We start from the raw sequence: 21,451 nt of genomic DNA on the forward strand, positions 1-21,451 counted from the left end.
TTTGTTTCGTGTTCACCCTACACCAACCCCCTTTTTATTGTCTAGATGATTATCAGTGATGTGCACAGAACTTATGAATGCACCATGAAGCAAATCATGAACTACTGTTTTGATTGTTCGTTTAAATTTGTTTTGTTAGTGTAATTTTGTTACTTTATTTGTCCGAAACACTGATTTATTATCAGTCTTATTAATAGCCTATTGACGGCTAGAAAATGATTATTATTAAAAATCCAGGTCCCTCCTCATCGTGCAAGAAAATTCCAAAATCATAAATTACTTCTTCTCCATTACAGGATAAGTTTCGGCAAAAAAATCTTATTTAAAAAAACATTGACTGATGAGGAAGAAGAGTTTCCGAAAGATGATTCAAGAAAAGTTGTCAAAAGTAGAAACATACATCAATCATTTTAGATACATTTTATTCAAAATGTTGTGCCTTGCGTCCAGTTTCGGTACCTAACATTGATAAGGTTACAACGAAGACATTGTTACCACAATCTGTTAAAAATGTAAGAACCTTTTAAAGGTATGGACACAAAAACAATAGGACATTCAGAAAGTTAAAGGAAAAACAAAATTGGGTAGGCCATTAATCGGCTCAGCTTCAGAACAGGTCGTCAGTGCAACTTTTATATTATGCATAACTTTTTGGAGTTAATGGTAAATATTGTGTGTAGGCCTATTGATCAATAGCGGTCTTCTCAGCAATTTCATTCTAAGCAAAACCTTCATTTTCTAAGTAAAACGTACATTTTTGTTTATTTTGTAATTTTTGTTTTTTTCGTGGTTTGTTTTCTTTGATCGTGACCTTTAGTTCTGAGCGGACTGGTGTCAAAATACAGTGGGGCACTAATTGTTGCCATGCCCCGGAGGTGTTGCATGCAAAACAAGGCTCCGTAGAAGCAAGTCATCTCCGGTGTGATCGGTATGAAGGCATGACCATTAAATTTACACAGTTAGACTACAATAAAGATTATTCAGAGATTATCCATGTACAAGATTCACGCCTTGACTGAACTTTCCATCAGCCATCGGCTAGACTTAATGTCGCCGATGGTGGCGCGATCCCATTGCCCGTGGTTCAAAATAGACTGGATGAGTGCCTTCAAATGTGCCGATAGAGGGCGTTTGGAGAAGAAGGTGACGTCATACTTCCTGACCACGTGGAGCATGCGCTTTACGTCCGCATCGTCAAAAGGCATTTTACCCTGCACCTACAAAAACAACATTAAGGTAGGGTTATAATTGGTAGTGACCCGAAACAAGTTTCCGTTTTTTACCCGAGTACACACAAAGATGGTAACCCGCGGTCGTAAGCATCATCTTGATTTCTTCTGTGCCTCAGCGCCTTTGAGCAAAGAGTGCCTCCCCCGACCCCGTTAATAGAATTTTATAAAAGTATGGCGACAACAGTGATTTTCCAATAATAATGTTTTCCAAAGAGTTGAAACAGAATTATTTAAAAGTAGAAATCTGAACTTTTTTTCACAAACTGATGAAACGATCGCAGTCATTCTAAACAAAGGCAGGCCATACAGTTTACATCCCCCCACATTATCCAAAGTGATGAAACGATCGCAGTCATTCTAAACAAAGGCAGGCCATACAGTTTACATCCCCCCACATTATCCAAACTTTTGTTGAAGAGTTTGTGAAACTTTATACAACAAAAATCATGAGAAATAAATATTATTCTTTTAAAGGATCAAGTACTTCATGATGAGTATTCCCTAACCAATTACATACCATAACATACAGTACAACTCCCATGCTCCAGACGTCAGCCGTGCTTGGTTCATACGACACACCAGAGAGAATCTCCGGCGAGGCGTAGGCAGCGCTTCCGCAGAAGGTCCGGCAGAGGTTGTTCGGTTCGTACCACTCCCTAGCGAACCCAAAATCCGTCAGCTTCACCCTGTCACCCGGGTCGAGTAGGATATTCTCACACTTAAGATCCCGATGGTAGATGCCGTTTTGATGCAAGTACTCTATGCCGTCAGCAATCTGGGAGAAGATTGTGCGAGCCACCGGTGAGGATAGGACCTTAAGCTTCTGAACGTAGCACAGCAGGTCTCCTCTATGGGCAAGCTCAGTCACGAAGAAGACCTTCTGGCCGTACCTGAGCGTATCGAAGAGGTGGATGATGTTGGGGTGGTTCACCTTCCGGAGGATGTCCGTCTCGCGGGGTAGAAACTTTGAGCGGTATCTCTGGTTGGTCTTCGCCAGTGAGATGATCTTGACGGCTACTTGGCGGTTGCGCTTTACCTGATGACCGGCGTGGACCTGAGCGTACGTACCTTCAATTTAATTTCAAATCAATTTCAATCAACATCTATTTCCGTATAGGTCAGAGAAGGAGAAAAACAAAGTTGAGTACAATTATATAAGTCAAAGACGGTCAAGAACAGATCAAGAAAAATAAATGAAAATGCAATTCGATATGGAGCATACAGAGCAAACCACTACGGGCTTCAGAAGCCAGTAAGGTTTGTTTTGAAATGCCCGACAATTACAAAACCAAATCAATATAAACCAAACATATCAATTTAATAATCAAGGAGAATGAAAACAAATGAATATCAACAATATTATTGATACATATTTATTTATAACATAATACTATTTTTGGTATAATAACAACAATTTGGACGTAGTGTTGATGATATTAGGAACAGACAGGAAGACAATACAAGAAGTTACAGGCAATGCATACCTTCCCCAAGCTTCTTCTCCAGTTCGATTCCCCGTCGGGAGAGGAACCACAGGTCCTCGTTGTCGGCGTTCTCGTTCCCTTCGCAGCTGCTTGACGAGTCCGCGGAATCGGCCTTCGCGTAGGCCCTTCTCTTGGGATGCTTCTTTCGTCTAGGTCTCTGCGTGGAGTTGGAACACGCCCTGCTGCCGTCGAGGGTCTTGTACTGCTGGGTCGGCTTCCCGACTGTCGTGGTAGTCTGGTCCTCCTTCACCTTCCGCTGTCTGTCGCGAGAGTAAGCTAGAGCTAGACCCCGTGTCTTAGACGGTTCCTCGGAACCCTTAACCTTAGTTGTTTTCGGCTTGGGCTTTCTGTCGACGGCCTCCTCTGTCTTAACCGGTACATCCTGCTTCTTCTTGGGCTTCGGGCGGACTAGCTGCCGTAGCCTCTCGTACGCGTTCCCTAAGGCAGACCGTGGTCTATCTCCACTCTTGCTGTTTTGTGCTTTCGGTGTTTTCGGGTTCAAAGCATCACTCATTCCAAACGTCATTTTCAAATGACTGGCTATTGAGAACTTATTAGTTATATTCTAACCATGTTTATTAAGGCATTTGTCCTTTGGTGATAAACAAGAACTTCGGCATGACTTCAACTCTCTCCGAGTCTCCAAAACAATGATCAAGTTTACCAGTTTAGTCTTATGTTGTGTTGGGCAAGAAGCAGACGAGCAGATGAGTAGTGTTCATACATTGATATGTTTAATCCAATTAATGCATAATTACATAGCTCATGATTTTGTGGTTGCACAGCTACACAATCCGATGCGCACACAAACTTCCAGCCAAATCACGCATGTTGACATTGTGACGTATACACTGCTTTTGTTTACACTTTTTGCGTCACACATGCAGGCCGCGCGCGTCACAGCCTCGCTAACAATGGGCAGCGCACCGAATCAACACCTCTCGTCACTCACCCCTGGTAATGAAAACAACGCAAATTAATGTGACTGCTCTATGGGCAAGATCGATCACCCATGGGAACGATGTTGCGAGAGTCCATCATTGACCAGACAGTATAACTTTCATTGGGCTCTCTATTATGGTTCAAGCCTGATCACGTTTTGACCCACAAAATTGAGGGAACTAACTGTGAGACTAATCATAAATAACAACCTTTCGCTGTGTGAAAAGACACATAATACAGTTTCTTGAATGCAGTTTTAACCTTTACCAATTGACTTAAAATTACATTTTTTTTCTTTCTAAAAAGACATTGATGTCTTAACTTCAAAATAACTTTTTAACCTCGAAACCACCTTGGTGGAAACAAACTTACAGCAATTTAAACGATTCCTGACAGACATGCATCAAATTATAGACATAGCTCTGAAAAGTCTGCCCAGTGGCAGTATCTGTCTGTACAAGAAGAAACCACTCAGTGGTCAACCCAAGACATTCTTCATGTCGAAAGAGGAGAGGGAATTATAAGGCATCAGCAAAAGACCAACATTTCACCTGTCGCTGACTTCTCAGGTGTCTAACGCTTGATTGACCCCAGTGACAGTGATCTAATAGGAGGCTCCTTGTGTCACAAATCCCGGTCTTTGACCAGCTTCACCCATCCCCCTTCACCGCCACACAACTCGGTGGTAAGATACCACCACTCAAAAGGGATCCCGAAATGACCCATCCTTTTAAAAACCGTCTCACAAATTAGGTGTCCGACCCCGCGGGGGATTGTTGAGGTACCTTCGTCATCACAGGGATGGAAAAGCTTTAGAGAGCATCTCCTAATTAAGAGACTACCACACAACGCTGGCGAGCGTCAGCCGTTACAGGAAAAACAAGGATGACATGTTGTCACGGACAAGAAAAATAGCCTGCAGTGATTCTAGCTATTGGATGGGTGTTACCACCTCTGCGGGCTCTTAATTATAGTACAAAGAAGACTGTCCTTAAAGCAAGTTGACAAGGGAATACCAAAACCTCATCATTGATACAGTATTTTTTTTTCCACGAAGACGAGAACACACTGTCTGGACATTTTGTTTTTGACAGAACTGTTTGAGGAGTTATTTCTCCGTGTGTTTGAAGATGCTCCTGAATGAGATGTTTGCCTTGGTTGTTTTAGCTCTTATTGCGATCGTTCCCTTCACATCAAGGGCCTCCTCACTGAAATGGATGTAAGTATAAAGTACTTTTAATTATCTGTATCCAAGGTGTACAATGGACTCTCACAAGCAATGTTTCGAGCATACTCGTATAAACCTAGGGTTGAGACACACTACGGAATGAACGTCAAATACAATTGGGACTTGAGTCAAGTCTACAGCCTATCTTTATGACAGAACCGCCAGAAAAGGTCACACACGTACGGTGATAGAAATTGTGATATGAGGATACTACTTGTTACGAAATAGTAATTATAGATACAAATGTAGATAGGTAGATTATAAAAGACTGATATTATTTGTCATAAAATAATATTATAAATATGTTTATTATACCATAAACAGATGTAAAATAAACTATATATGGAAAGCCATTCTGAACTCGAATTTAAGAGGTAATACAAGCCCTGATTCCCACCTTCCAAGCAAAAATATGTGGAAAATGATCGTGAATATTGTCAGATCTGATAGTTGTATATAATTCAAATACCGCCTGTAGCGGGTTCATTTTTATGTAAAAGGTATGATTTGTAATTTGAAAGCGCGCGGTCAAGAATGGCATAAGATTGTCAACGGTTCACATCGTGTGTGACCCAAGAATCAATGAAACAACAAACCTGTGAAAAACCAAAAATTGTCAATCGACCACCGGAGTCAGAAGAAATAGTGAAACACTTCATCACACTGTTTAAACAATTTTATTTTATTCATTCCTCAGAAAGTCTATAGCATTCCAGGTAAAATTATTTCAAAGGGAAGTTTTCCACCACCAAATTATGTGTGAATGTGTCAGTCTGTAATACATTTTTTTTGTTAATTCTAAACAAGTGCTTTATCGACAAAGGAACAGCGTCGAATGCCCCCAAAATAGTCGAAATATTTACCTTAAAAATGAATAAAACAGTTGTTAACGGCCTGACGTTTCGACCCTGGCAGAGTCTGTCTCGAAGTCTAACCAACACAACACACACGCTTGTACATTGTAACATATTATAGGAATAGTGAAAGAATGTCGATTGTGCCGGCTTGTCCCGCCAACGTGGAAGGCATGTTACATTTTAATTTCCTTGAGGACATGAATTCGAGCACTAATTTGTAGAATTCCCACACGGCCATCTGATGAACTTTTTCCATCATCGTAGAGTTCTAGAGTCCCAGCCAAAAAGCCTGGCCCACCCATGTAGGAAGGACATACCTCCATGCATGGGCCCCTGACAACAAAACATACTTTCCCATTCCCAGCTCAATATTGTTACCACTAAACTTTAAACTTGTTTGGGACTCTTCAGAAATGAGTCAAAGAAATCTGGTTCACTTTTTTTTCATTAAGATGGCCATTTCAGAATGAGTTTGCCTAGTCACTTGATTCCAATTTATTTGGTATGGCATTTATATTGTTGTGCATGAACATATCACATCTTTAGTTTCTTGAAAAAGAAACTATTTTATTGTATTGTTGCATTTGAGTTGAGCTCTTGGCCGAACGAGTAATGCTAAAATGAGTAAAATAATCTGAATAGTCTAAACTTTCCCATCAATGAGGTACAACATTGATCGAAGCCTTTGGGCAACGAGTTATGAGCAGGGTTGTAGATTAATGAAGTAGTATTTAAATCGATTCTAGTCAAAATATTGTACATAATTTACACTCACTCTTCTCAAGAACATACAGCAACACAACAAGTACACAGATGGAGGGAAAAGAGTTCATCTTATGTTAACCAAAAGTACGGTGGTTTACGTTTTATCAAAGTGATAACTTTTGCTAAAAATGTATTTGAATTTTGAGTTTTCAGTATTGTAATCAATTATCACATGTATGGGTTACGGGTTTGATCAACGTGAAACTCAGATTACCGGATCGAAAATGATAAACCACATGCCTCTATTCACAACGTGTTTATATGCAACAGACCGAAAAACATGTCTGTTGATAAGAATGTCTTCTATTTCTACCTCCATGGTCTTACAATGGCCCTTGAGTGGTACCCTAACAGATCAGCCTCTTAGATCAACCACACCTGGCCCAAAAGCCTCCCAGCAAGACGTATATTGAAAAGGCCGATCCATAATGGTGTCACAATTACACACCCACGATGGTGGATTGTTAGGGGCACAAGAGCTCATTAGCGAGGGGGCTGTATCACACCCACCACCCGCACCAAGAAAGATTGGAAGTTTGACTTGGGATCACCTACTGGAGACAGACATGGCTTTACTTTTGGGGACTAATTAAGGATTCGGTGCGGTACGTATAAAGAGGATTAAATCACTGGTAAGAGTGCCGCTTTGTAAAGGGTTCAACAATCCACCGACCGGTTGAGCTAGAATCAGGTGCAATCCGATTAAGGATAACTGTAAAGTTTGATACCCGCTGTGCTAATTATTCCCGCATCTATGGCCGTCTAACATCGTCTTAAAGGTATCAGTCTCTCTTCATGTGAAAGCATGAGTTTCTTCAAGTCTTACAAACTTTGCCCGTTACTCCTGCACCCATGATCGTCTCAAAGGTATCCCCCTTCACGTGAAAGTATGAGTTCCAGTCTTTACCTATACGGTGCCCATGATGAACCTATAACGTCGTCTCAAAGATTCTCTCTCTTTGAGTGTGAAAGCATGATATTCTTACAGTCTTACCTACTGTGCCTTTTATTCCTTCATTCATCTTTGATGTTCCTAACATTGTCTCAAAAGCATCTCTCTCCTCATGTGAAAGCATGAGTATTGTGTAGTCTTTACTCCTGCATCTTTGATGTGCCTAACGTCGTCTCAAAGGTATAATTCCCCTTCATGTGAAAGCATGAGTTTGTTATGGTCTTACCCACTTTGCCCATTACTCCTGCATCTTTGATGTGCCTAACGTCGTCTCAAAGGTATCCCCCTTCATATGAAAGCATGTGTTTCATGTTGTCTTACCTATACGGTGCCCAATGATGTACATAACGTCATCTCAAAGATTCTCTCCCTTTGTGTGTGAATGCATAATATTCTTATAGTTTTACCTACTGTGCCTGTTCTTCATTCTTCTTGGATGTTCCTAACATCGTCTCAAAGGTATCAATCTCTCTTCATGTGAAAACATGAGTTTGTTTGGGTTTTACCCTCTGCTCCCAATACTCCTGCATCCTTACTCGCAGCTAAAAGCTGAATATTACGAAGGACGCGGCTACAACGTGTTCGAGAAGCAGGCATGCAAGGGCGCCTTTGGCTGCCAGCCACATCAACTCATTATGAGTGTTTGATTTTTTTTCCCGAGGGAGGAAAACAGGATAGTCTGGAAAACCATCGTGGCACAGCAGAGAACCAACGCACAACTCAACTCACATATGACCCCGGTCGCAAATCGAACCGGGGTCACCTTGGTGAGAGGCGAGCGCTTTACGTACAAGCCAACCATGCCACCCACATCTCTAGAATGCAGATGTTTTTGATCGGTAGTATGAAGAATTAACCCATTTTCAACATTGGGGGGGGGGGGTGTTCCCACATCAGACTGGGTATACAGTGCTCTTCTGTAATAGCTTGTCAGCACATTATGTTCAACGGCAAATTATCGTAACTTTTACAAATCTCAAGGGTTCAAAATGGACTCACACACAAAACACACAATGAACAGGAAACAAGTATTGATATCTGTATGCAAGTTGACCTCCTTTTACATCAAACTGACACCATCAAAAGGTCTTCACGTCCTTTTAAGATTTCATCCTTAATTCACAGGGACCGTTCGTGTCCGGCATAACAAACGCGTCAATGTCAACCTGCCAATTAGGACCAATGATAGACCCTTGTGGGAATCAACTCTGAATCGACTCCCGGGTAATGGAACTATGAAAAGACCTTGCCGTGGTTTAACTATTAGAAGACGAAAAAAAAATAGGTAACTCTGATTTCCCCAAAACATTGTGCTCGTTTTGGTGACACAGTTGAATTGAACGTCTACCATTAAATGAAGCGCGGTGTTTGAAGTCTTTAGGCTTGGGAAGTTCTTGCTGGGTTGTTAGGGTGATCCTTGTGAATGTTTGTCTGTTTGGGTGTTTGTTATGGACGTTTTTTTTTCTTTTTTTTCTTCTTTATTTTCTGACGTTTGTTTCTGTCTTTGTTTGTTGGGGGTGTTTGTTTCTTTATTTGTTTGTTGGAGTGTTTGTGTCTATGTTTCCCCTATCCCTGTCAAGTCATTTCTCTTTGGAAAATCGTTTGATTTGCTATTGCCTTTTTCCCCTACCAGAGCATTAACAAAAGACCATAAAAACACGGTATGGGCGAATGCAACTGTCTGCAAATCAACACGACTGCTAGTCTCCCCTCAGACGTCACTTTGCAAAAGAAATCTCGACGTCATGTCGGCTGTAGTGGAGTCTACGACTGTGACCTTTGACACGTGTCAAGAACAGTTCCAGGACCGTCGATGGAACTGCAGCAGTATCGTATCCGCACCAAACTTCACTCCGGACTTGGATAAAGGTAAGCTATTGTGGGTGTTGAGTTGAACAGCGCCCTCTAGGGGCCATCTTTGGACATGTTTTAATTCTGAGTATTAATGAGATTCTATAGTAACTGGTGCATGTGGTAGATGTTAGTTTCCAAACGCCAGGAGTCGATCGCTACTCGAAAGGATCCGATGTAATCGGTAGTCGTCAAACGGGGCAGCAATACATAGACTCGCTACCATTCCTTGAGCTTTTTCTCCCTAAGATTTGTTTGTGTATTTTTGTATGGTAGCTACACCGATGTTTTGGAGTTTCGCTCTTAAGTTCAGACATTTGTTTTATTTATTTTTATTCACAACCATTAATATACAAAGGGGTCATGTATTGCTGATTTTTAAAGTATATTTCCAGATTTTTTAAATAAACAACAAAGCAATGTGTAGCCACAGAATACAAACTCTTCATCAACTAAAAGATGATTTGTTAAAAACTGTTTATCAATACGTTATCTTTCAGATTAAGCCAATCAAAGACTGCCATTCCCTATACAAAGGATTCCTGTAGCATTACTGATTTTATCGTATTTTTATAAAACTCCATTACATTTATTTCAGATTTAAAAAAATTAAAGACCACGAGTCTGCTGTGCGAACAGTTTACGATTTCATCAACGCCACGGGTCGATTTGTAAAACGGTTTATCAACATGTTATCATTTAAACGAAGTCAATCCAAGACTGCCATTACCTATACAAAGCATTCATGTAGCATTACTGATTTTATCATAAATTTATAAAGCTCCCTTATATTTATTTCAGATTTTTGAAAATTACACACCACGAGTCCCTTTGCAGCATACTTTGTATGTGTACTACACTGCTGTGCGCACAGTTTAAGATTTCATCAACGCCACGGGTCGATTTGTAAAACAGTTTATCAACACGTTATCATTCAAACGAAGCCAATCAAAGACAGTCAGTACCTAAACAAAGCATTCATGTAGCACTGCTGATTTTATCATAATTTAATAAAGCTCCATTATATTTATTTCAGATTTTTGAAAATTAAAGACCACGCGAGTCCCTTTGCAGCTTAGGCTACTGTGCGTGTGTATTCAACACCGCTGTGCGCACAGTTTAAGATTTCATCAACGCCACGGGTCGATTTGTAAAACGGTTTATCAATACGGTATCATTCAAATTAGACCAAGCAAAGACAGTCATTACCTAAACAAAGCATTAATGTAGCATTACTGATTTTATCATATTTTTTATAAAACTCCGTTATATTTAGTTCAGATTTTTGAAAATTAAAGACCACGAGTCCCTTTGCAGCATACTGTGCGTGTGTACAACACTGCTGTGTGTACAGTTTACAATTTCATCAACGCCACGGGTCGATTTGTAAAACAGTTTATCATTACGTTATCATTCAAACGGAGCCAATCAAAGACTGCCATTTCCTATACAAAGCATTCATGTAGCAAAACTGATTTTTATCATATTTTTTATAATGCTCCATTATATTTATTTCAGATTTTTGAAAATTACACACCACGAGTCCCTTTGCAGCATACTGTGCGTGTGTACAACACTGCTGTGCGTACAGTTTAAGATTTCATCAACGCCACGGGTTGATTTGTAAAAACAGTTTATCAACACGTTATTGTGTAAACGAAACCAATCAAAGACTGCCAGTACCTAAACAAAGGACTCATGTAGCATTACTGATTTTATCATAATTTTATGAAGCTCCATTATATTTATTTCAGATTTTTGAAAATTAAAGACCAAGCGAGTCCTGTCGCAGCATAGGCTACTGTTCGTGTGTATTCAACACCGCTGTGCGCACAGTTTAAGATTTCATCAACGCCACGGGTCGATTTGTAAAACGGTTTATCAACATGTTATCATTTGAACGAAGTCAATCCAAGACTGCCATTACCTATACAAAGCATTCATGTAGCATTACTGATTTTATTATAAATTTATAAAGCTCCGTTATATTTATTTCAGATTTTTGAAAATTACACACCACGAGTCCCTTTGCAGCATACTTTTTATGTGTACTACACTGCTGTGCGCACAGTTTAAGATTTCATCAACGCCATGGGTCGATTTGTAAAACGGTTTATCAATGCGGTATCATTCAAATGAAGCCAATCAAAGACTGTCATTCCCTACAAAAAGCATTCATGTAGCATTACTGACTTTATCATAAATTTATAAAGCTCCGTTATATTTATTTCAGATTTTTGAAAATTACACACCACGAGTCCCTTTGCAGCATACTTTGTATGTGTACTACACTGCTGTGCGTACAGTTTAAGATTTCATCAACGCCACGGGTCGATTTGTAAAACAGTTTATCAACACGTTATCATTCAAACGAAGCCAATCAAAGACAGTCAGTACCTAAACAAAGCATTCATGTAGCACTGCTGATTTTATCATAATTTAATAAAGCTCCATTATATTTATTTCAGATTTTTGAAAATTAAAGACCACGCGAGTCCCTTTGCAGCTTAGGCTACTGTGCGTGTGTATTCAACACCGCTGTGCGCACAGTTTAAGATTTCATCAACGCCACGGGTCGATTTGTAAAACGGTTTATCAATACGGTATCATTCAAATTAGACCAATCAAAGCCTGTCATTACCTAAACAAAGCATTCATGTAGCATTACTGATTTTATCATATTTTTTATAAAACTCCGTTATATTTATTTCAGATTTTTGAAAATTAAAGACCACGAGTCCCTTTGCAGCATACTGTGCGTGTGTACAACACTGCTGTGTGTACAGTTTACAATATTTCATCAACGCCACGGGTCGATTCGGTAAAACAGTTTATCATTACGTTATCATTTAAACGGAGCCAATCAAAGACTGCCATTTCCTATACAAAGCATTCATGTAGCAAAACTGATTTTATTATAAATTTATAAAGCTCCGTTATATTTATTTCAGATTTTTGAAAATTACACACCACGAGTCCCTTTGCAGCATACTTTGTATGTGTACTACACTGCTGTGCGCACAGTTTAAGATTTCATCAACGCCATGGGTCGATTTGTAAAACGGTTTATCAATGCGGTATCATTCAAATGAAGCCAATCAAAGACTGTCATTCCCTACAAAAAGCATTCATGTAGCATTACTGACTTTATCATAAATTTATAAAGCTCCGTTATATTTATTTCAGATTTTTGAAAATTACACACCACGAGTTCATTTGCAGCATACTGTGCACATGTACTACACTGCTGTGCGTACATTTTACAATTTCATCAACGCCACGGGTCGATTTGTAAAACAATTGATCAACACGTTATCATTCAAATTAGACCAATCAAAGACGGTCATTACCTAAACAAAGCATTCATGTAGCATTACTGATTTTATCATAATTTTATAAAGCTCCATTATATTTATTTCAGTTCTTTTTTAAATTAAAGACCACGAGTCCCTTTGCAGCACACTGTGCGTGTGTACAACACCGCTATCGCACAGTTTAAGATTAACTTCATCAACGCCACGGGTCGATTTGTAAAACGGTTTATCAATACGATAACAAAGGATTTATTTAGTATTACTGATTTTATCCCATTTGTATAATGCTCCATTCTGTTTATTTCTGATTTTTGAATATTGTATCATAAGAAAGTGGCATCTAGAGAAGGAAGGAACAAACAAAAATCGGTGAGAAATAAAAATGTGTGGCTCTTCCATACAATATCCTCTTTTTATATCAAGTTCTTCATTTAGTTAAAATTTAAATGGCCTGTCTTAGCTCCGTAAACTTAGTAAATGACCAAAATTAGGTTCAGAAAGTTTTGTTGGTGATAGTATTAAAACAATTGAATTAAAATTAAGGGGGGAATTAAGTAATGTTTTCACATACGACACAGAAACACTTTGGTTTGATAAAGCATAGAGGAAGGCTGTCCTTCATTTATGATGTAAGTGAGTAAGCCAGCACAGACCGGCTATCAAGGACTGCGAAGGCACTCAATTGGACGAAACAGTTAAATAATTTCCCAATTCTTTTGTGCATGGTGATTTGCCCATTGTTTTGTACAGTTTGTGCACAGTTCTCCAGTTTCGACCAATAGAGGGCGCTGTTTTCCAATAATTATTTTCTATAATTAAAAAAACTCGTACTTTGCCAGTTTTACCATTGACGACTTTCACATGTTATTCGGGACTACCATAAGTACATGTGGGGGAAAAATCAGGTAGTTGCTGATTTCTCTGTAAAAAATAATATATCTAGAGCGATAGTATGAATGTCATTAGTGAAGACACTCAATTTTGTCAAATAAGCAGACGATTTATTTGTGTTTGACGTGATGGCCTAAAATTGACTGAAAAAAATTGTAGGCAACTGTTCCGTACTTTCTTTAAATCTGATTGTCTTTATTATATTTTCATTACCAGGGTGTGATTAATCCTCTTTTTTCTCTTTTATTCCAATTAATAGATTTTATAACTAAGATAAAATTCATGAGAAAATTAACTTAGATAAAAACCACATGAAACACCCCAGATTGTGGGCTTTCAAAACCAAAGAAAATTAGTGTAAGAATGCCTCGCATTCGGATGCTTTCGCGCTCGCAAGCTTCACGCTTTGCACATTATTTTTATTTATTTTTTTATTAGTTTATTTTCGATGTCAACAACCTATCACACCCCTGCCCATACGGTGTTAATTTTTTTTCTCTTTTTTCTTTTTTAAATTTATTTATTAATTCTTTTTGTACTTTATGCCTCCGAAGAAGGTCCTGTTTGGATCGAAAGCTAAGGCCATTTATACCTTACTCATTATATATTTTATTTGTTTATTTTATTTATTTATTTATTTATTTATTAATAGATTTTCTTGGTCAATTTCGGCAAATTAGCAGCCAATTTAACCATCAACAACCTGTTCTAATTCGCGCGAAATCGAAAGCTACTGAAAAGGGTAATTTCGTTTTTATGATTAGTCAAAAACTGTAATGCTGCGGGGACAGCGTCATTCAATTTAACAATTCAACAAAGCAGCATTGAAATTCGCAGACGCTTCTTCAAGCTTGTGTGTCTCGAAAAAGAATGACGATACGCTAAATTGATGTGCTAAAGGAATTTTAATAACTCGACTCAATACGAAATTGAAGGGCCGAATTCTAAATTTGAAACGCAGTCACAATTGGAGAGGCAAAACAGCTTTAATTCCAGCGCATGAAAGTTAATTCCACTGCTCATTAATTGCCAAATTTGACCGAGGAAACCTACATTTATTCATTGGGGGAGGCATGTATTGGAAACTGACCAAGACCTGATTTTGTATTGTGTGACAGAAATCTTGGCAGATGTTCAACTGCTAAGGTGTGAAGAGTGTTTGCCTTTACATTATACAGGAAACAACTTTTAAACCAAGCGTGTCTTCAGTTTAGATATAAGTGAAGTTGTTTGTTTCATTACTTGAAATTGAATACATGAAAACCATTGCTCCCGGTCCATCACCAACAATCTTTTTCTGCATTCGTGTAAGTTGTAGGACGACATAATCGAAGGACCATCAAAGGGCGGGTCCTTTTGATAAAAAGTTTTACAAATCGACCCGTGGCGTCGTAAACTGTAAACTGTACACACAGCAGTGTTATACACACGCACGGTATAATGCAAAGGGACTCGTGGTCTGTAATTTTAAAAAATCTGAAATAAATATAACGGATCTTTATAAAAATATGATAAAATCAGTAATGCTACATGAATGCTTTGTTTAGGTAATGACAGTCTTGAATTGGCTTCGTTTGATCGATAACGTATTGATAAACCGTTTTACAAATCGACCCGTGGCGTTGATGAAATTGTAAACTGTATGCACAGCAGCGGTGTAAACAGGCAACTAGGCTGCAAAGGGACTCGCGGTGTGTACTTTTCAAAAATCTGAAATAAATAGAACGGAACTTTATAAAATTATGATAAAATCAGTAATGCTACATGAATGCTTTGTTTAGGTAATGACAGTCTATGAATGGTCTAATTTGAATGATAACGTATTGATAAACCATTTTACAAATCGACCCGTGGCGTTGATGAAATCGTTGACTGTACGCACAGCAGTGATGTACACCATAAAGTATGCTGCAAAGGGACGCGTGGTTTGTAATTTTCAAAAATCTGAAATAAATATAACGGAGCCTTATAAAATTATGATAAAATCAGTAATGCTACATGAATGCTTTGTTTAGGTAATGACAGTCTTTGATTGGTCTAATTTGAATGATAACGTACTGATAAACCGTTTTACAAATCGACCCGTGGCGTTGATGAAATCGTTGATTGTACGCACAGCAGTGATGTACACCATAAAGTATGCTGCAAAGGGACGCGTGGTGTGTAATTTTCAAAAATCTTAAATAAATATAATGGAACTTAATAAAAATATGATAAAATCAGGAATGCTACATGAATCCTTTGTTTAGGGAATGGCAGTCTTTGATTGGTTTAATTTGAATGATACCATATAGATAAACCGATTTACATATCGACCCGTGGCGTTGATGAAATCTTAAACTGTACGCACAGCGGTGTAATACACGCGCACAGTATGCTGCAAAGAGACTCGTGGTGTGTAATTTTCAGAAATCTGAAATAAATATAACGGAGCTTTATAAAATAATAATAAAATCAGTAAGGCTACATGAATGCTTTGTTTAGGTAATGACAGTCTTTGATTGGTCTAATTTGAATGATAACGTATTGATAAACCGTTTTACAAATCGACCCGTGGCGTTGATGAAATTGTAAACTGTACGCACAGCAGCGATGTACACAGATAAATTAGGCTGCAAAGGGACTCGCGGTGTGTACTTTTCAAAAATCTGAAATAAATATAACGGAGCTTTATAAAATTATGATAAAATCAGTAATGCTACATGAATCCTTTGTTTAGGGAATGACTGTCTTTGATTGGTCTAATTTGAATGATAACGTATTGATAAACCGTTTTACAAATCGACCCGTGGCGTTGATGAAATCTTAAACTGTGCGCACAGCGGTGAACGTTGTTTACACACGCACAGTAGCCTATGCTGCAAAGGGACTCGCGTGGTCTTTAATTTTTAAAAATCTCAAATAAATACAATGGAGCTTTATCAAACTATGATAAAATGAATTCTTAAACTGTACGCACGGCAAAGTGACTTGCCACAGTATATGAAGCAATTTAGGGGGACTCTCGGTCTTAAATATTAAAATCAGCAGAACTAGATGAATCTCTTGTGTACTGAAAGGGAATTGACCAGTCTTTTGATTGGCCTTAACTTAATTGATAACGTACGTTTGTGTTGAGAAGTTTTGCAACGTGGAGAGTGATACGTATGTACCCCTGCAGTGGGTCCCATCCACTCGCAACACGAGAAATGCTGCACGGACTTGGTCAAGTCTAAAAGCGTTCTTAACAGTGTGGTTATTTCGGATCCTTTTCACGTGTAACGATCGACTCCTGGCGTTTGGAAACTAACATCTACCGGTGCATGTAGATCAAACCTTCTCCAATGAAGTCACAATTTTTATGATTAATAATCGCTGCTCGTCCCTGTGTCAAACTAACTAAATTGCCCACTGCTCGTCCATGAAACATTGGACATATAACAAGGCAAATATAAATTGAACACAAAGGTACACAATGTGTGGTCATGTGGCCCAATTAATGCCCCGAACCGGCATGGTGCCCTACCACTCACAGTGAACGCAACAGTTGATTAACTAAGCCAAATAATATTTAATGTTGACATTTTATTTCTTAAACAGGTACCAGGGAAGCAGCTTTCGTCCAGGCTCTATCAGCAGCAAGCTTGGTACACACACTCGCAATCTCTTGCAGCGCTGGTATCCTGTCGCGGTGCGGTTGCGGGCAGCTGCCGTTCGAAGACAGTGGAGATGCGCCCCCTAACGACGCAAGAGAGACATTCCGCTGGGGCGGCTGCAGCGACAACGTAGACTACGCTGTTGAGTTTACAGGAAGGTTTGCAAACGGTCCTCTATTGACCAATAGGAACAGAGACAATCCAAAGTCGCGGATGAATCTGCATAACAATGGAGCTGGCATAAAAGTAAGTCTGATATTTAAACTTCACTTGTCTTAAAATTCAAACACTTTAAATATGAAAGTAAACCGATTAAACAAAGGGGTTTGTTACGTTTGCCAAAATACATGGAACAATTATTTCGGTAATACTCAGGCAACCGAGAGAACCCTGCCCCTGTGCAAGACCGTTATGAGTGTGCAAAACCGCCACCATTTTGGCTGTATACACAGAAACACAGATGCTGGAGCCAAGACATCTGAAATCAGTGGTAAGCGGTAGAATTCGAACCTACAACCTTGTGATTGCAAGTCATCATGCAGTCTGACTATTGGACCACGGTGTTTTTATACAACGGTGTCCATTATAATTCATATCTCGAGTATCCAAAAGAAAACTAGTATAATGTTTGTTCTTTTCTTGTCTATGCTTTCCAGTTGATACAGTCAAGTGTGAAGCGACGGTGTAAATGCCACGGAGTATCTGGATCATGCAACCTCAAGACTTGCTGGCAATCCCTTCCCAACATCTCAGTCGTAGGTACGCCCTCTAACGTTATCAAATGTTCAGTAGACGACGACCTCGCAATAACCGTTATCATTATACAGTAATCTAGACTTTGCGAACTTGTGCTGACAATCGGCATTTTATTATAAGCTCAGTATAGTAAACCTAGTCGCATAATACTATTATTTGTTTGTGAGGTAAAAATATTTTTGAGTATGGAATTTAAAAACATCCACCAAATGTACATAGAAATTAAAACAGTGATGCAGACAAGGGGAGATCACTGATAGGTAAAACACCTACCAGAGAACGGTTTCTTTACACCTTGTGAAAATTTTTGGCGGGATATAATTCAAATTCCGAAGTAACTTACAGTCCGCGGCGATGTTTAGATTGTGTGGTAGGTTACTAATAAGTGTATGCATATAAGTATTGGGTTGTCGTTATCACTTAACATGCGAGGAATAATGGTTGGTATTTTGTGTATTATTAACATTTCCATTGAAGTTATGCTTATAACCAATCCGTGCAGACATTAATTCGCAAAAAAGGCGCGATTTTTCTACCTCAGTTGGCAACCAGTAGTGATATATGTGTGCGCGCGTGTTGTGCAACAATTTACATTATTCATGAAATGTGTACTCTAAGCACGCACACCTCTTTATAGATTTATTATGTACGGTCTGTTGCCTGCCAAGCCTTATCTGTAAACCACTTATCTCGATTATACTAACTGGATAAAAATGATTAGAGATCTACACTAATGCCTGAGCTAGGATGACATGTTGCAACAGACTTGCACTGGACCCAATTTCATAGAGCTGCTTAAGCACAAAATTTTGCTTAAGCAAAAAATTCATTGCTTAGTAAAATCAGATTACCGGCCTAGACTCCACTCAATTGTTATGCTAAGTTAACAACAGCTAAATACTAGTCAATGTATATGGCATGACATTTTTGCCAGTAACATGTGTAAAATAAGCGAGCTATTTTCGTGCTTAAGCCATTTTTTTGCTTAGGCAGCTCTATGAAATTGGCCCCTGGATAAGGCCATCTACATTTTATGTGGCTTACTCTTGGCTACCATTATGTTTGCATTAAAGGGACACGTTGCCTTGGATCGGTCGAGTTGGTCCATACAAAAGCGTTTTAAACAGATTGTTATGAAGTGCATATTATGGCTAGAAAGATGTTTTAAAAGTATGATAAAATAATTCACACAAAATATATGCCTCGAAATATTGCGTGGCAATTCCTTTTACTTTACGAACTTACACGGTCGGCCATTTTATGGAGTCAAAAACTTTACTCAACAAAACGGCGTGCCGTGTACTGTTAGTTCACGACGTAAAAGGAAAACCATCAATTTCGTATAATTCCCACTTTTATAAGATCAGTCTTTCAAACCAATGCATTTTTTAACGATCGGTTTCAAACGCTTTTCATGGACCAACTCGACCGATCCAAGGCAACGTGTCCCTTTAACAGAGAGTCCCCGTTGTGTTCATTTGATTTAGCTATGGGGCCATCTATACATTTATATATTGAGTGTCATTTTTGCGTTTCTTTACTGAGTTTACCTTTAGGACCCTCTTGACTGAGAGTGGCAAAATGTCTCCGGTGTAGCATCATCAGTCAAATTAACATGTCTCCATCTTTGGCACAGGGTCGGCGCTCAAGCGGAAGTACTCAGGCGCAACGGAGGTATCATATCGCCGGACAGTGGTGAGGCGGGAACTAGTCCCTAGAGATCCACAGCGCAAGAACCTCACACTGTTTGACCTCATCTTCTTAACTCCTTCACCAGACTACTGCAGGCAGAATATCAAATATGGGTCATACGGCACGCGTGGCAGGTGACTATTCACAGACTAAAATTCGAAGAAAAGAAAATCAAACCTTAAATAAAATTAAGTTAAGAATATCATAATGTTTTGTTTGAATGAAATATTCTTCGTTGCATTATAACAAAGTTTATAACCGAAATCACAGAATTGTGCAATGAAATGATATTGGTAAACCCACGTTGGGGGGGGGGGGGCATTGACTCTTTAAACTTTAAATTTTCTAAAGAGGAGGTCATTAAGCAAACATACATTGCGCTTAAATATACTAATACAAGCATTTTCGTTTGGAATTTCCCCACCTATCTCAGCTCAACTCCTTAGGAGTATGCAGCCCAGGCAGCGGCGCCCGGCATCCAATTTAACACCACCATGTTTCGTAATAGGAGGCTTTTAAAGCCAACATGTTATAACGCCTTTACTTTTACAACCATTTGTTCAGGCCTCCTGTAAATCATTTCAATGGGGATTTCCGTACCCATCTCAACTCCTGAGGAGTATGCAGCCCCGGAAGCCAAATTAACACACAATGATAGCTAACCAATGACGGATCATTATTTTCCTCACAGAACTTGCAACAGAACTTCACCACGTAGCGAAGGCTGTGAAGTGATGTGCTGCGGCAGAGGCTACGAAAGACTCGTGTCAGAGGTCACCGAGCAGTGTCGATGCAAATACAACTGGTGCTGTTACGTCACGTGCGATGAGTGCACGCAAACAGTGGAGCAATTTGTCTGCCTGTAGTCTTGAAACAAGACGTAAATGAAATGATGGATCTTAAATGACGCTCAAATCCATGACTCAGTGATGCTCTTGACGCTAAAACATCCTTACTCTTGGTCACTGAGCCGCCATTCCACCATCCAAGCTCCCTGCACTTGAAACAAAACCTGGTCGTGCTGACAAGATACATCTTGTTTTGCCACTATGCCTGTGCTACCAAGAAGTAGCCCGTCAAGTTAAATCAACCACGTGAACCAACTCTGCCGTCACATGAACCCACTCGTGAGAGCGGGGAGCAATTCAAGTTAACCATCAGGTTAATTACACTCAAGGTTAACGACAGGAACTCAAACCATTGGCATCGGCCTCGCTTGAAACTTGTAAATTTAATTTCAAGATGATTTTGAGTTAGACTCCCTTCTATACTACGCTTAAAGTCTCCCGGTATGGAAATTGTAAATAAGAGCATAAAATAATAATACTATAATAACCACTGATTCAATTATTTTCCAAATGAACAATAATGGGAGACTTTTAGGGAACTCTAGGTGGCAGCAGAATCACCAGGAAAATAAATTCATCATGCTCTTGGAAGTGTGCCTGGTAAGTCTGCTGCCACCCAGCGTTCAAAAGTCTCCCATTGTGTACTTTTTCGTAAATGTATATAATTACTATTGAGACATCTTTCTATGATAAACGCCTTGCTGAATAGTGATCTTTTAGTAAATTGAACATGTGTTCATATATTATTTTTCTTTTATATTGTCACAATGTGCTGTTTTGTGCCCACGGAGTCAGGGGTCAGTTATCAAAACAAAGATCAGTGTAGGCTGTATATTTTCGAGTCAGATTGGCCCGTTTTAGGGTCACCATGGCCCGTTCCACTTATTTGACCAGGACAACATGTCACGGAACACAAATTTAATGTCGCAGAATCTTCAAGGGTCAGGATTGATCCGCGTTTTATGAATGTAAATGAATGATGTTCGTTCCTGCTTTAATTAATA

General features: G+C 39.2%; 2 protein-coding genes across 3 annotated transcripts; one reads left to right on the forward strand and one right to left on the reverse strand.

Annotated features, from left to right (window-relative positions):
* Window positions 1-161: 161 nt before the first annotated feature.
* LOC139945566 (testis-specific serine/threonine-protein kinase 6-like) lies at window positions 162-3,533 on the reverse strand. The gene is made up of 3 exons (XM_071942960.1): window positions 2,717-3,533; window positions 1,750-2,300; window positions 162-1,217 (listed from the first exon to the last, which is right to left on the reverse strand). Exons 1-3 carry the CDS (start codon window positions 3,240-3,242, stop codon window positions 1,005-1,007), a joined length of 1,290 nt encoding a protein of 429 aa, XP_071799061.1. The 5' UTR covers window positions 3,243-3,533; the 3' UTR covers window positions 162-1,004.
* An 864-nt stretch (window positions 3,534-4,397) lies between these two features.
* On the forward strand, window positions 4,398-21,451 carry LOC139945081 (protein Wnt-11b-2-like). 2 transcript variants are annotated; one of them, XM_071942335.1, is made up of 6 exons: window positions 4,398-4,877; window positions 9,094-9,329; window positions 17,096-17,397; window positions 17,808-17,910; window positions 19,544-19,733; window positions 20,291-21,451. In XM_071942335.1, the coding sequence occupies exons 1-6, from the start codon at window positions 4,789-4,791 to the stop codon at window positions 20,463-20,465; spliced, it is 1,095 nt and encodes a 364-aa protein (XP_071798436.1). In that variant the 5' UTR covers window positions 4,398-4,788; the 3' UTR covers window positions 20,466-21,451. The 2 variants fall into 2 exon arrangements, with proteins under 2 accessions (XP_071798436.1, XP_071798437.1); XM_071942336.1 differs by lacking the exon at window positions 4,398-4,877 and adding an exon at window positions 8,620-8,684.

Source organism: Asterias amurensis, chromosome 12 (assembly GCF_032118995.1).
Source record: "Asterias amurensis chromosome 12, ASM3211899v1".
NCBI classification, from domain to species: Eukaryota; Metazoa; Echinodermata; class Asteroidea; order Forcipulatida; family Asteriidae; genus Asterias; species Asterias amurensis.

Bases quoted from the DNA above. Each gene is read 5' to 3' on its own strand.
- LOC139945566 (XM_071942960.1), bottom strand. From the start codon at position 3,242: ATGACGTTTGGAATGAGTGATGCTTTGAACCCGAAAACACCGAAAGCA. The intron at 2,301-2,716 runs GTATGCATTGCC...ATTAAATTGAAG, and splicing joins GGAGAAGAAGCTTGGGGAAG to GTACGTACGCTCAGGTCCAC. The intron at 1,218-1,749 runs GTATGTAATTGG...TTGTTTTTGTAG, and splicing joins GAGTTGTACTGTATGTTATG to GTGCAGGGTAAAATGCCTTT.
- LOC139945081 (XM_071942335.1), top strand. From the start codon at position 4,789: ATGCTCCTGAATGAGATGTTTGCCTTGGTTGTTTTAGCTCTTATTGCG. The intron at 17,911-19,543 runs GTACGCCCTCTA...TCTTTGGCACAG, and splicing joins TCCCAACATCTCAGTCGTAG to GGTCGGCGCTCAAGCGGAAG. The intron at 19,734-20,290 runs GTGACTATTCAC...TTTTCCTCACAG, and splicing joins TCATACGGCACGCGTGGCAG to AACTTGCAACAGAACTTCAC.